Here is a 13,733-nt window from a genome sequence, read left to right as displayed (position 1 = left end):
ATGCTGGAGAAAATACGCACCGAGGGAGGGAACGTGTACCAGGTGTGCGCTCTTCTTTTACAGACCTCAGTCAAGCAGCAATAAATGTGTGTGTCCTGAAAAACTGTAACTCAATATTCAGAATCTTTCTTAATGCAGTGATTCAGTGTGTTAGTTTCGTAAATGTAGTATGGACGTGTCAGGATCTGCCAAGACCTGCACCTTCAGGACCACTGACTGAAAGTCTGAAAGGGGTCCTTGTACTCCGTGTGTGTGTGTGTGTGTGTGTGTGTGTGTGTGTGTGTGTGTGTATTTTCCTCACTCAAGCACCACATTCCATCTATAGGCCACAGACTAACATTCGGGTCATTATTACTACCCTGATTCACACAAATGCTTTCAGTGTCTTCTTCCTGGAGCAGCTTTTTAAATCAGGAAGAGCCCTGAAAGTGCGTCATTGAAATCCAGAAATCAAATAAAGTACGAATCTATTGAGAACTTCTGTGATAGTTAAACAGCAATGGTCATCATGAGTTCCATGAAGCAAAGCTGTGCATATTTTCCACAAAATTCCTTCTAGATTGAATTTCTAAGCTGAATTAAAAGGTGAAATCAGGCCTTTTGGCATCTCCAGAACCATCCTGATGCACCGGCTAAGACGAGAAGGAACTCAAATCTACTCACCACTTGAGCCAGAGCCAGACACAGCACCTGCAGGAGCACAGCAATTTGGAGGATGTGAAAGTCCTGAGCCATGATGAAGACTCGTCTCAGGCTCCTCTGTCCTCCAGAAACACCAATCCTAAGGACTGCAGCTCCTCTCCTCTCCTCTCCTGTCCTCTCCTCTCCTCTCCTGGCTGCTCAGACCAGGACAGGAAAGTTCCGGGTGCAAGAAAGATGCGTGTCTGTGTATGTGTGTGTGTATGTGTGTGTGTGTGTATACGTATGTACGTATGAGTGGGGGGAAAAGGATGCAACCTAAGTGCACAGCCAGCCCCTGAGAACTCAGAGGCCAACGCCGTGAGAAGTGGACAGAGCTCAGGGTCCTCTCACTCAGCTAAGGGGGCGGGGCTTCTGTCTAATTAGCATTCTCATGAATATGAAACCAGCAGAAGTGATTTTTGAGGAATTTCTGGTTGCCATTTTGACTTTAGTTTCCAGTATATGCTTAGTGTCTTCATTCTGTTTCTTCGTACGTTGGTATTTTTTTAAGATTATTACCTCTCCTGTTATAATCTTAACCAATCTTTTTTTTTTTTAAGATTATTACCTCTCCTGTTCGCCTCCCTGGGGAGGTGTTCCAGGCATGTCCCCCCGGGAGGAGGCCCCGGGGAAGACCCAGGACACGCTGGAGGGACTATGTCTCTCGGCTGGCCTGGGAACGCCTCGGTGTTCTTCCTGAGGAGCTGACTGAGGTGTCTGGGGAGAGGGAAGTTTGGGCTTCCATGCTTAGACTGCTGCCTCTGCGACCCGGTCCCGGATAAAGCGGAAGAAGACGAGACCTCTCCTGTTACCTGTATTCTATTTACTGCAAGATAACACATGCTCTCCATTTTAAATTACATGATGAACAATAGACCTGGATGAACAACCTTGATGAACAACATCCTCGAACAACAGAACTGTGATTAAAGAAAATTGCCACTTGTGCCATGAGGGTCCTTTGTTATTGAGCTGAAGATAAACTGCAGAGTCCTGGACTGAGGAACTGGCTCTCCTGTGTTGAGCCATGCACTTGTGAAGCGGTTGTTTCATTTCTCCAACATACGGGTCTGTGCATTTCTCACTGCACTGAATTGCATAAAAGGACACTCATTTCAGGACTGCAGTGTACGCATTTTAGCCAGAGAAGACCAGTGGCTTGAAAGAGGAGTAAAAGAAGCCATGTTTGTCAACCTGGAACGTCCATCACTGAACAGACGAGGTGGTCTGAGACACCATTTATCAGCCACCTACAATGCAGTCCTTGGCATACTTCCCAGAAAACTGAATACACATCCACACCAAGATTCAGCTGACTTCGATGACTCGCATGATGGCAGAGAGAGCCAACAACCCACAGATCACCTGAACGACCCTTGAGGCTGCTAACACCATTCACACCCGGCCTCCAGTGACCCTAACACCTACAGGATGACTGAGAGGGTCAACATCCCATGTGACCTCGACGACTCGACTTAAGGTTGCTTTTCGTCCACTCGAGGATAAATACCTGGAACTCCCCACTAGTCAGACAGAACTGAAGAAGCCTTTCGGATGAGAGGTGAAACATCTTCAAGAATTTCAAGCAAGTCCAGTTGCCTTCTTTAGCACCTATGGTCTCATCTCATCTCATTATCTCTAGCCGCTTTATCCTGTTCTACAGGGTCACAGGCAAGCTGGAGCCTATCCCAGCTGACTACGGGCGAAAGGCGGGGTACACCCTGGACAAGTCGCCAGGTCATCACAGGGCTGACACATAGACACAGACAACCATTCACACTCACATTCACACCTACGGTCAATTTAGAGTCACCAGTTAACCTAACCTGCATGTCTTTGGACTGTGGGGGAAACCGGAGCACCTGGAGGAAACCCACGCGGACACGGGGAGAACATGCAAACTCCACACAGAAAGGCCCTCGCCGGCCACTGGGCTCGAACCCGGACCTTCTTGCTGTGAGGCGACAGCGCTAACCACTACACCACCGTGCCGCCGCACCTATGGTCATAAATCAAAATTTTCTTCAAAGTGAGTTTGAGATTATAAGGATACTTTTTGTCTATTATTATGTTTTGTTTCCATATGACAATAACCATGACTGTATGTGTAGCTGTCCTGTGTGTCCTGTATCATTGTATGCCATTCTCCTGTGGATGGATTTTAGAAGAGTATCGTAGAAGACTGATTGCATTCTGAGATCTCATCTCATCTCATTATCTCTAGCCGCTTTATCCTTCTACAGGGTCGCAGGCAAGCTGGAGCCTATCCCAGCTGACTACGGGGGAAAGGCGGGGTACACCCTGGACAAGTCGCCAGGTCATCACAGGGCTGACACATAGACACAGACAACCATTCACACTCACATTCACACCTACGGTCAATTTAGAGTCACCAGTTAACCTAACCTGCATGTCTTTGGACTGTGGGGGAAACCGGAGCACCCGGAGGAAACCCACGCGGACACGGGGAGAACATGCAAACTCCACACAGAAAGGCCCTCGCCGGCCCCGGGGCTCGAACCCAGGACCTTCTTGCTGTGAGGCGACAGTGCTAACCACTACACCACCGTGCCGCCCGCATTCTGAGATTTTAATCAGAAATTTCAAACTATCAGAATTTTGTCATCATTTGTCTTTGGTTGCAGTGGCACTACTCTGGCCACTGAATAGCATATTAATCATGTTATGTGTTCTAAGACGATCGATCGCAACTTATGTCCATTTATGATGTGTGATTGTTGTTTGTGAGAGTAAAATCTCATCTCATCATCTCTAGCCACTTTATCCTGTTCTACAGGGTCGCAGGCAAGCTGGAGCCTATCCCAGCTGACTACGGGTGAAAGGCGGGGTACACCCTGGACAAGTCGCCAGGTCATCACAGGGCTGACACATAGACACAGACAACCATTCACACTCACATTCACACCTACGGTCAATTTAGAGCCACCAGTTAACCTAACCTGCATGTCTTTGGACTGTGGGGGAAACCGGAGCACCCGGAGGAAACCCACACGGACACGGGGAGAACATGCAAACTCCACACAGAAAGGCCCTCACCAGCCATGGGGCTCGAACCCGGACCTTCTTGCTGTGAGGCAACAGCGCCAATCACTACACCACCGTGCCACCCCCAAGAGAGTAAAATCTGGCTAAAAATCATATACTGTAAAGCAACAAAGCTATATGTTTGAAACATCCATCCATCCATCCATCCATCCATCCATTATCTGTAGCCGCTTATCCTGTTCTACAGGTTCGCAGGCAAGCTGGAGCCTATCCCAGCTGACTATGGGTGAAAGGCGGGGTACACCCTGGACAAGTCGCCAGGTTATCACAGAGTTTGAGACATAATACTGTAAAAAACACAACAAAAAAAAAAACCTATGACCACTGATAGATCCCTTGTGCATGATGTCATGCATCATGTGGTAATTTCTCCTGGGGGACAACCAGACACTGTCTTTCCTATAAGTAAGTAAGGCTTAATCTGTATTAAATACGGTTCATTTTTGCACTGTTTTTGGTCGTTCCAATTATTCAAATAGAGAAAAAGATCAAAGGTATTGCCATCTCCCTGGAACTTTGTTTTGAACTTCTGATTGTGGCTTAGGAACTTAACTTGGGCATTTCTTTATTAAGGAAATATCTCTGATCCGGGAGTAGGAGACTTTTTTCACAGCAGTAGGAAGAACCCAGTACATCTTTTTATCTGTAACTGTCAGTGAATCCCTTTGTTTCGCTCAAGCTTCGAACCCACAACAACGATGCTACGTGAAAACAGCTCTCTCCAAGGCCTGCCATACAGTCACCATGTGCGGCCACAATCTTGCTATTTTTTTCACTGGCGATCCACAGAGTTTAAAGTTTTTCAGTCATTCTTTGCGAGTGATTAACCTGCAGTAGAATATAGATCATATTCAGTCACATGACTTTTGCTTGCGAGTTTACTTCCGATCAGAGGTGGACAGTAACGAAGTACATTTACTTACGAAAATTAACCATGGCTTTACTATGAAAACTAACCATAGTTTTACCATGGTTTATAGTTATTCATGGTTTTCATGGTTTTTTTTGGGTAACCATGAAAACCATGGTGCATTTTACCTCAATGTTCACTTAAATTTTTAGGTTCTAAGTAAATGTTAATGTATCTGGGCTGTTAATCGAGATCCTTCTGTACAGCATTGACTGTTGGACGAAAGTATGGTAATACTACAGTTAGTGCATCCTTTTAAAAACCATACTATCCCTTTTTAAACTAATTTCGTAGTTACTATGACCTATTACACATACAACTATGATGCTACCACAGCTACTGCAGTACTATGGATAAACCACAGTAATGCTATGGTTGGTTCATAGTACTTAGAATCACCATGAAATACCATAGTAGATCCATGGTTACTACCATGGATGAACCATAGTTAGTGTTGCCACCTGTCCCGGTTTTTCCTGATTGTCCCGGATTTTCATGGTCTGTCCCGGAAAAAAAAAAAAAAAAATCCGGGACACTGAATGTCCCGGTTTTTTGTACATGATGGGCAAAATGTGTATTTCAACTTGCGAGCCAGCTGAGAACCAGTTTGCTTTTCCATAGCTCGCCCGTGCTAAGCGCCACTAAGCGGAGCCACGTAATCACGTCGCTGAATACGTCATTACGTCGCTGTATACGTCACTTACGTCGCTGTATACGTCAGTTACGGCGCTACGTTTACATAAACCTTGGCGCGAATATCAAAGCAAAAACACGGAAGAAGCAGCAGTAACAACAACAACAATAATAATAATAATAATAATAATAATAATAATAATGGATGACTTCGCGTTTGTACAGCTGCTGCTTCTCGGCGCTTAAAAATGGCGATCTTTCATGGTCTTGTTATTGTTGTTGGTCTTAACAACTCCGCCCCCCCGCTGACGTAAGCGGTTCTTTCCTCTGGCCCAGCAGAGAGTTGGTGCTAGCCTGGAACCGGCTTGGACTGATAAAAGAAACAGACTCTCTGTTGCAATGGTGAAGGCTGAGCTTCAAGTCAGGCTAAACTTTCAGTTGTCCTGTACTGAGTTCAAGACATTCATTGAAAATCAGCCAGGACTCACAGCAGCAGCAAAGAAAAACACCAAATATAAATGGAAGATTAGGTAAGGTTTTGGTGAATTAAATGAAATAGTGTAGTGTAGTAACATACTCCTGTATGTACTGTATGTGCCAAGTTATATCAGTTACATGTCCTCCTATGTATTTGTTTAGCCAAGAGCAGCAGAGGCACAGGCAAGCACAAGCAAAGCACACACCACACTCTAAGCAATCAGGTAAGCTGTTTGACACTACACCTTACACTGTTACATTCAGGTATTCTTAGATACAATGAAAAATGAGATTATTTATTTTTATTCCACATAAGCAAACAAACAGAACTTAATTATGTATTTCCCTTTTACCTGTGCCCATTACTGCCCCCAGGTGTCCACAACCAAAAACTGTTGGAAATAAACCAAAATACTGAAGACCTAGCCTAGTAAACTAGACCCACCCGCCTAGCGGCCAAAAATATTTTTGCCTAGCGAGTGGGTCTAGCCTCGCACCATGTAAACAAAAACACCGCGGGCATCAAATCATGCCCGCCAATCACAACGCAAGGTTTTTGTTTGGATTCTTTGGGCGGCCTTTTGCAGGAGTGATGACAAAGCTGCGCGACGCTGGAGAAAGCGCAGCAGGAAAGATGGCTACGGCTAGTGAACAGCGCGCGTTTGACTCCGCTTTGGAATCAGTTTTAGAAGAATTAGACTTGGAGTTTTCGTTGAAACATGAGCAGGAAGAGGCTCTCCGCTCATTCCTTTTCAAGAAGGACGTTTTCGCCGTTTTGCCGACCGGCTATGGCAAAAGTCTGATCTACCAGCTGGCTCCGCTCGTAGCCAAAAGGATGGGGCTAGTTTGTGCAGTACGAAGAATTAATAAACAGCTTTGAAACATAACTTTTTGATTGTTTCTTATTTTCCCGTTATTTTAAATTTAAGGGAAATTATTTCACCAAACACCACTAAATAAAAACTCTCAAAAACAGTTTAAGCAAAAAACACTTGGGGAAAAAAAATGAGTGTATGTTATGTATGTGGTACAGACTCCAAACTTGTGGTCATTATCTCCAAACTTCTTAATATCTAGAACCTGTTTATTAATTAATACGCATTTTGAAAAATTATTTATTTCAAGGCCTCCCCCACTGCTTTCTGTCGCTCTGACTACGTCACAGTCACTGTTGTGCTGATTGGTCAGAGCGTTGGCCTATACGCACAGAGACAGTTTGAAAGACAGCGGTTTGTTCCTCCTACCCGCTTCGGAAATGTCTACGGATCGAGGCCAGACTAAATATTCACATTTAGTCTGGCTTGCCAGGCTAATGAAGACCTGCTATATTATGTAAAGCAATTAACTAAACAAATAACTAGCAAAAGCGTCATTTTTACTAATTAGAGCAATACAGATTCAGCGTAGAAGGGCGATTTTTGTCTTGGGTTAGATGTGTGAAGGGCACCGTTGCTTACAAGCAAAAAGGTCGATTGGATGGTCGAAATGTCCAGGATTTTTGTCAGACACAGGTGGCAACCCTAACCATAGTAATACTATGGTTGGTTCATAGTACTTAGAATAACCATGAGATACTATGGTAGAATCATGGTTACTACATAAAAAACATGGTAAAACCATAGTAAACCATGGTAGATTTTCGTAAGGGTGAAGTCCTTTCAGAAATATGTTTTAGCATAATCTTGCCAAATAAACAGAATGTAGAAATCTTTCTTTTCTAGTAGCGTTAGCTACCCAATATGATTTCGAGCTTGAAAAGAGTTTGCTAGCACATCAGGTGGAGTTTCACTGACTAGCTAGCTTAACGTTAAACCACCATGATGGCACAGCATGCGCTCATTTTGTGAATTCACATTTCTGTCTTTGGTAACGGCGTTAGGTTTTGTAAGCGTTGTGGCAATAATACAACGATGCCTTGACGGAAAATGTACTTTTAATACTTAAGTATTTTTAAAAGCAAGTACTTCAGTACTTTAACTTAAGTAAAAAATTGACTGGACAACTTTCACTTGTATCAGAGTAACATTTGACCAGCGGGATCTGTACTTTGATTTAAGTAATGAAGTTGAGTACTTTGTCCACCTCTGCTTCTGATGAATGAAGTGGTGGTCAGGCAATGCCATTATGTAAAGAGCTTGTGAAACCATCTCTGACTATTCTTGCAGTTTAGAGGCCAATGCACGGTCAAGATACCTTCAGAAAGTTCCCTTACGAAAATTAACCATGGCTTTACTATGAAAACTAACCATGGTTTTACCATGGTTTATAGTTATTCATGGTTTTCATGGGTTTTTTTTGGGTAACCATGAAAACCATGGTGCATTTTACCTCAATGTTCACTTAAATTTTTAGGTTCTAAGTAAATGTTAATGTATCTGGGCTGTTAATCGAGATCCTTCTGTACAGCATTGACTGCTGGACGAAAGCATGGTAATACTACAGTTAGTGCATCCTTTTAAAAACCATACTATCCCTTTTTAAACTAATTTCGTAGTTACTATGACCTATTACACATACAACTATGATGCTACCACAGCTACTGCAATACTATGGATAAACCACAGTAATGCTATGGTTGGTTCATAGTACTTAGAATCACCATGAAATACCATAGTAGATCCATGGTTACTACCATGGATGAACCATAGTAATACTATGGTTGGTTCATAGTACTTAGAATAACCATGAGATACCATGGTAGAATCATGGTCACTACATAAAAAACATGGTAAAACCATAGTAAACCATGGTAGATTTTTGTAAGGGTTGTTCTTTGCGATGGGATAGTTCCTTACACATTAAACAAAGAAGGATTTTTTTCTATGAGTTGGAAAATTATCCATCCATTGAGTTCCCCGACATTTCAAACTACCTGGTGCTGCAGACATCGTTCTACACGGGGACACAGATGAAAACCTGGAAGAGCATGGAGGGGTACAACTTTTTATATGTGGCTGGGTTAAAGATCTGGAGATCAGGACACTACAAGATAAATCCTGTATCATTTATGCCTGGGTAAGTCTGAATTTTTGGGCTTTTTGTATGTGTCTTTGCAGTGGTTGCTAGGACGCTACAAGTTTTAGTATCAGCCGCTCGATTTTCAATCCTCCCTGCGCTTCTCTTCCAGCAAACGATAAGTTTTTGTTTTGTGTTGTTATTAATTAAAACAGAGAAAATGCAGTGAAAAGGTACATTCTAACATCTATGGAGGTAACGCTAGGCCACAAATCTACACTGTCACTCCAATCATTTTGAAGGATTACGTACAGATCATAACCGCTAATAAACTCTCATTTCTCATTTCTGGACTTAGAGTCTCCAAGTAGTAAAGCTTTTTCAGCTGTCATTTTCTTCGAACTGCAGACATCTAACATCTTCAATATTGCTTGTCTTCAGTATGTAAACAAAGCTTGCTTGTCCCCCAGGACAAGGGTAGCAACAGTTGCTAACGTAAGTGTCACATCAGTGCAAGAGGTCCATTAGTACCATGCAGGTTAAAAATAATGTTGAGTTATCTTTGTGGGTTTTGATACTAGAAACACTTCTACAACCCCGATTCCAAAAAAGTTGGGACAAAGTACAAATTGTAAATAAAAACGGAATGCAATGAATGTGGCACCCCATGGCACCCCAAATCATCACAGACTGTGGAAACTTCACACTGGCCTTCAAACACCTTGGATTCCGTGCCTCTCCACTCTTCCTCCAGACTCTAGAACTGTGATTTCCAAATTAAATGCAAAATGTACTTTCATCTGAAAAGAGGACTTTGGACCACTGAGCAACAGTCCATTTCTTTCTCTCCTTAGCCCAGATAAGACACTTCTGACATTGTCTCTGGCTCAGGAGTAGCTTGATATTAGGAATGCGAAAGTTGTAGCCCCTTTCTTGAAGATGTCTGTTCGTGATGGGTCTTGATACACTGACACCAGCCTCAGTCCACTCCTTGTGAAGCTCTCCCAAGTTCTTGAATCAACTTTTCTTACAATCCTCTCAAGACTGCGGCCATCCCTGTCGCTTGTGCACCTTTTCCAGCCACCCTTTTCAGCAATGACCTTTTGTGGCTTACCCTCCTTGTGGAGGGCATCAGTGATCATCTTCTGGACAACAGTCAAGTCAGCAGTCTTCCCCATGATTGTGGTTGTGTGTACTGAACTAGACCGAGAGATACACTGTGTTCATACTGTTTTATTCAAACTCGAAATGAAATATTCTAATATTTTGGGATTTTTTTTTGGACTGTATGCCATACTGATTAAAATTAAAATAGAAAAATGCTTGAAACATTTTAGTTTATGTGTAATCAGCCTATAATATATAACATTTTCACTTTCTTAAATAACTGATGGAAAATATTGAACTTTTTCACAATATTCAAATTTTTTGAGATGCACTAGTATATATGGGGCGGCACTGGGGCGGCACGGTGGTGTAGTGGTTAGCGCTGTCGCCTCACAGCAAGAAGGTCTGGGTTCGAGCCCCGTGGCCGGCGAGGGCCTTTCTGTGCGGAGTTTGCATGTTCGCCCCGTGTCCGCGTGGGTTTCCTCCGGGTGCTCCGGTTTCCCCCACAGTCCAAAGACATGCAGGTTAGGTTAACTGGTGTCTCTAAATTGACCGTAGGTGTGAATGTGAGTGTGAATGGTTGTCTGTGTCTATGTGTCAGCCCTGTGATGACCTGGCGACTTGTCCAGGGTGTACCCCGCCTTTCGCCTGTAGTCAGCTGGGATAGGCTCCAGCTTGCCTGTGACCCTGTAGAACAGGATAAAGCGGCTAGAGATAATGAGATGAGATGAGGGGCGGCACTGTGGTGTAGTGGTTACCATCGTTGCTTCACAGAAAGAAAGTTCTGGGTTCAAGCCCAATGGCTGATGGGGGCCTTTCTGTGTGGAGTTTGCATGTTCTCCCCGTGTCCGCGTGGGTTTCCTCCGGGTGCTCCGGTTTCCCCCACAGTCCAAAGACATGCAGGTTAGGTTAACTGGTGACTCTAAATTGACCGTAGGTGTGAATGGTTGTTTGTCTCTATGTGTCAGCCCTGTGATGATCTGGCGACGTGTCCAGGGTGTACCCCACCTCTCACCCATAGTCAGCTGGGATAGGCTCCAGCTTGCCTGCCACTCTGGAAAACAGGATAAGTGGCTATAGATAATGGATGGATGGATATATTTACATATTGTCGGTGACATACTGTTCAGTAGGCTGGCTACATTACACTGTGTGAGATAAAACAAACTATAATAGTCGTGCACTTAATATCGATCGTATAGTATAGTTTACAATGCACAATAAATGAGACAGAGGACACAGAGATGGGGGAAAGCATTCTGGTATCCCTACAACATAATACACCGGTTAGCACCCAGCCAAATGGCTACTCAGATAAACACTTGACTTTTCACACTGAGTTTTATGATGCTAATTTACTTATTTGATACGATACAAACAGCGGATGTGTGTCAAAATATTCTTATATCAAAAAATAAACATCATATCTTGGGAAAAAAAACTGTATTAATGAGTATTGTCCATGCAGGATTCACGAAGCTAGCTTCGCTCTTTCCAGACATCCCAGGCACAATAATCTCCTCAGGTCTGTTACACTAATTAACGCCCCATCAGAAACAATAGTAGAATCATTAATGGAACCCAACAAATTAACATATTTTACAATAGAGGGATTTGGGGAAGTTCACAAAAAAATAACACGGTGGTGTAGTGGTTAGCACTGTCGCCTCACAGCAAGAAGGTCCGGGTTCAAGCCCCGTGGCCGGCGAGGGCCTTTCTGTGTGGAGTTTGCATGTTCTCCCCGTGTCCGCGTGGGTTTCCTCTGGGTGCTCCGGTTTCCCCCACAGTCCAAAGACATGCAGGTTAGGTTAACTGGTGGCTCTAAATTGACCGTAGGTGTGAATGCGAGTGTGAATGGTTGTCTGTGTCTATGTGTCAGCCCTGTGATGACCTGGCGACTTGTCCAGGGTGTACCCCGCCTTTCGCCCGTAGTCAGCTGGGATAGGCTCCAGCTTGCCTGCGGCCCTGTAGAACAGGATAAAGTGGGTACAGATAATGGATGGATGGATACATGTGTATGGTAGAAGATTATGGAAACAAATGTTAGTTTCTTGATCGTTAGCCTGTGCTACTTGCTTTCTGACCTGCAGTTAAGCTCGCATTGGCCTTCGAGAAGGCTGAGGGTGATAAATTTTTGGTATAAATCAAAATCTGATTGGTTAATTCATCTGTCACTTCCTACATAAACATACACTTCCATGGCCTTCTGTCCCAGCAATGAAGTCATAACCAATGAGTGAGGCAGCTCTAAACTCTTCTGAGCCTAGAGACAACAAACAAACAAACAAACAAATCTCATTGGATAACTCGATTTCCATGTTTTTAGGACAGTAACCCTTTCATTTCTGAAGAAAATTTGATAGAAAACTAGGCCGAATTAGACGAGAATAATTATAATGAAATTGTGAAAGAAATTAAAGATTAAAAGAAATTAAATATAACATTTGAAATGCTGATATGTTTGGGCCTTCTCTGAACGCCTAGAAGGTCCTGATGGTTCCCCTCTGTACAACACTAATCACATACATCATTTTGTGAGATGTCAACTGTGTGACAGACCAGCTATTATCAATTTGTTGTGCACCCCCTCCTTTAAAGTCAAAATCAAATGGCTTGTAGTCTAGAATTTGGCTTTATCAGTCAGCATTGTTGGTGGAATTGTAGCCTGCACCGCAGTATCCAGCAGCATTGGCAATGCTAAATCTACCTTCAATTAGACCTCACATAGTTGACAAATTTTGGGCTTTTTGGCCTGCCATGTCCATTGGTATCAACCTATTATCGCCCAGGATCATGTGCATGAAGGGAGTGGGCTGCCACTCTTTTTCATCATACTGACTACTTACCCCAGTTAATCACATGGATGTAATCATGTCAGAGTTGACACGTAAAAAAGGTACACTTCAATTCTGACACACTCAACTCCACGCAAAAAACATACCAAAAGCAGGACACACGATCTTGTGTACAAGATGTTGTTCTGTTGCCCTGCCAGATGACGCAAGGCAGGTGAACCTTGTATCTGAGTATCCGTTGCAACGCCGGGGCTGAATTCAGCACCGTCACAGAGTTGACCATAGGTTCGTGGGACGCCTACTTTGGCTGAGCTGCAGTCGAAATGATTAAAAGCTGCATCAAGTTGTGTTGTATTTTCTTTAAACACACTCATATCCATGACATGCACAGAGGGTCATGCTGTCTGTTGGCTTTCAGTGGAGAAATAACACTGTTCGTTCAAACCAAGGCTGCAGGTGGGTGGGACAAGCCAAGTTGGCCATTTTCACACTGATTTCGATTTTTTTCCAACTAAGAAATCTCAGAGAGGTCTGCTGAAATTGTTTTCACAGTAAGCCCCAGGGAGTTCTTGCTGTATGGACAGGTTTTAGATCTCTCCACATTACACAGGCCGAGAGATGGCTCTGGGACACATTCTCAGTATTCACAGAAACACTCGTGACAGAGCCTGACTGATAAATCCACGTCTGTATTATTGGTCGGTATGATCTAATTGCTGATAAATTTGTATCGACTAATAAATGACACTTAAAAAAGAAATGGAGAGATGGAAGATGGATCCTTTATACATGCTATGAGTGTTGTCATTGCATAGTTTGTCCACCAGAGGGCACACTGCAACTCCACTGTTGGCAACACACATCAAAATCACAACAATCAGCTGACCCAAGCAAGTGGAGTAGAGTAGCAATGGAGTGTCAAATAGATGAAGCCGTTCAGCTTTTTTTTAAGGCAGTTTCAGGTGTACACATAAATTACTGGCATGCATGTACAAATAGCGTTTTTAGTCTTAACTGACTTTTTTTGTACAGTTCCTATATAAATAAACAAATAAAGTATTTTATAGTTATATTAAAATTGCATATATGCTATATTTGATTTAAGAATG

General features: G+C 43.3%; 1 protein-coding gene across 1 annotated transcript in view; it reads right to left on the bottom strand.

Annotated features, from left to right (window-relative positions):
* col9a2 (procollagen, type IX, alpha 2) overlaps window positions 1-735 on the bottom strand; it is a 68,397-nt gene extending 67,662 nt beyond the window's left edge. Inside the window, exon 1 of the mRNA XM_060903940.1 lies at window positions 664-735. Coding sequence (XP_060759923.1) covers window positions 664-735 — 72 coding nt within the window. The remainder of the gene's footprint in view (window positions 1-663) is intronic.
* Between the last annotated feature and the right edge of the window lie 12,998 nt (window positions 736-13,733).

Source organism: Neoarius graeffei, chromosome 22, assembly GCF_027579695.1.
Source record: "Neoarius graeffei isolate fNeoGra1 chromosome 22, fNeoGra1.pri, whole genome shotgun sequence".
NCBI lineage: Eukaryota > Metazoa > Chordata > Actinopteri > Siluriformes > Ariidae > Neoarius > Neoarius graeffei.
This window is presented reverse-complemented; position numbering and strand designations above follow the sequence as displayed.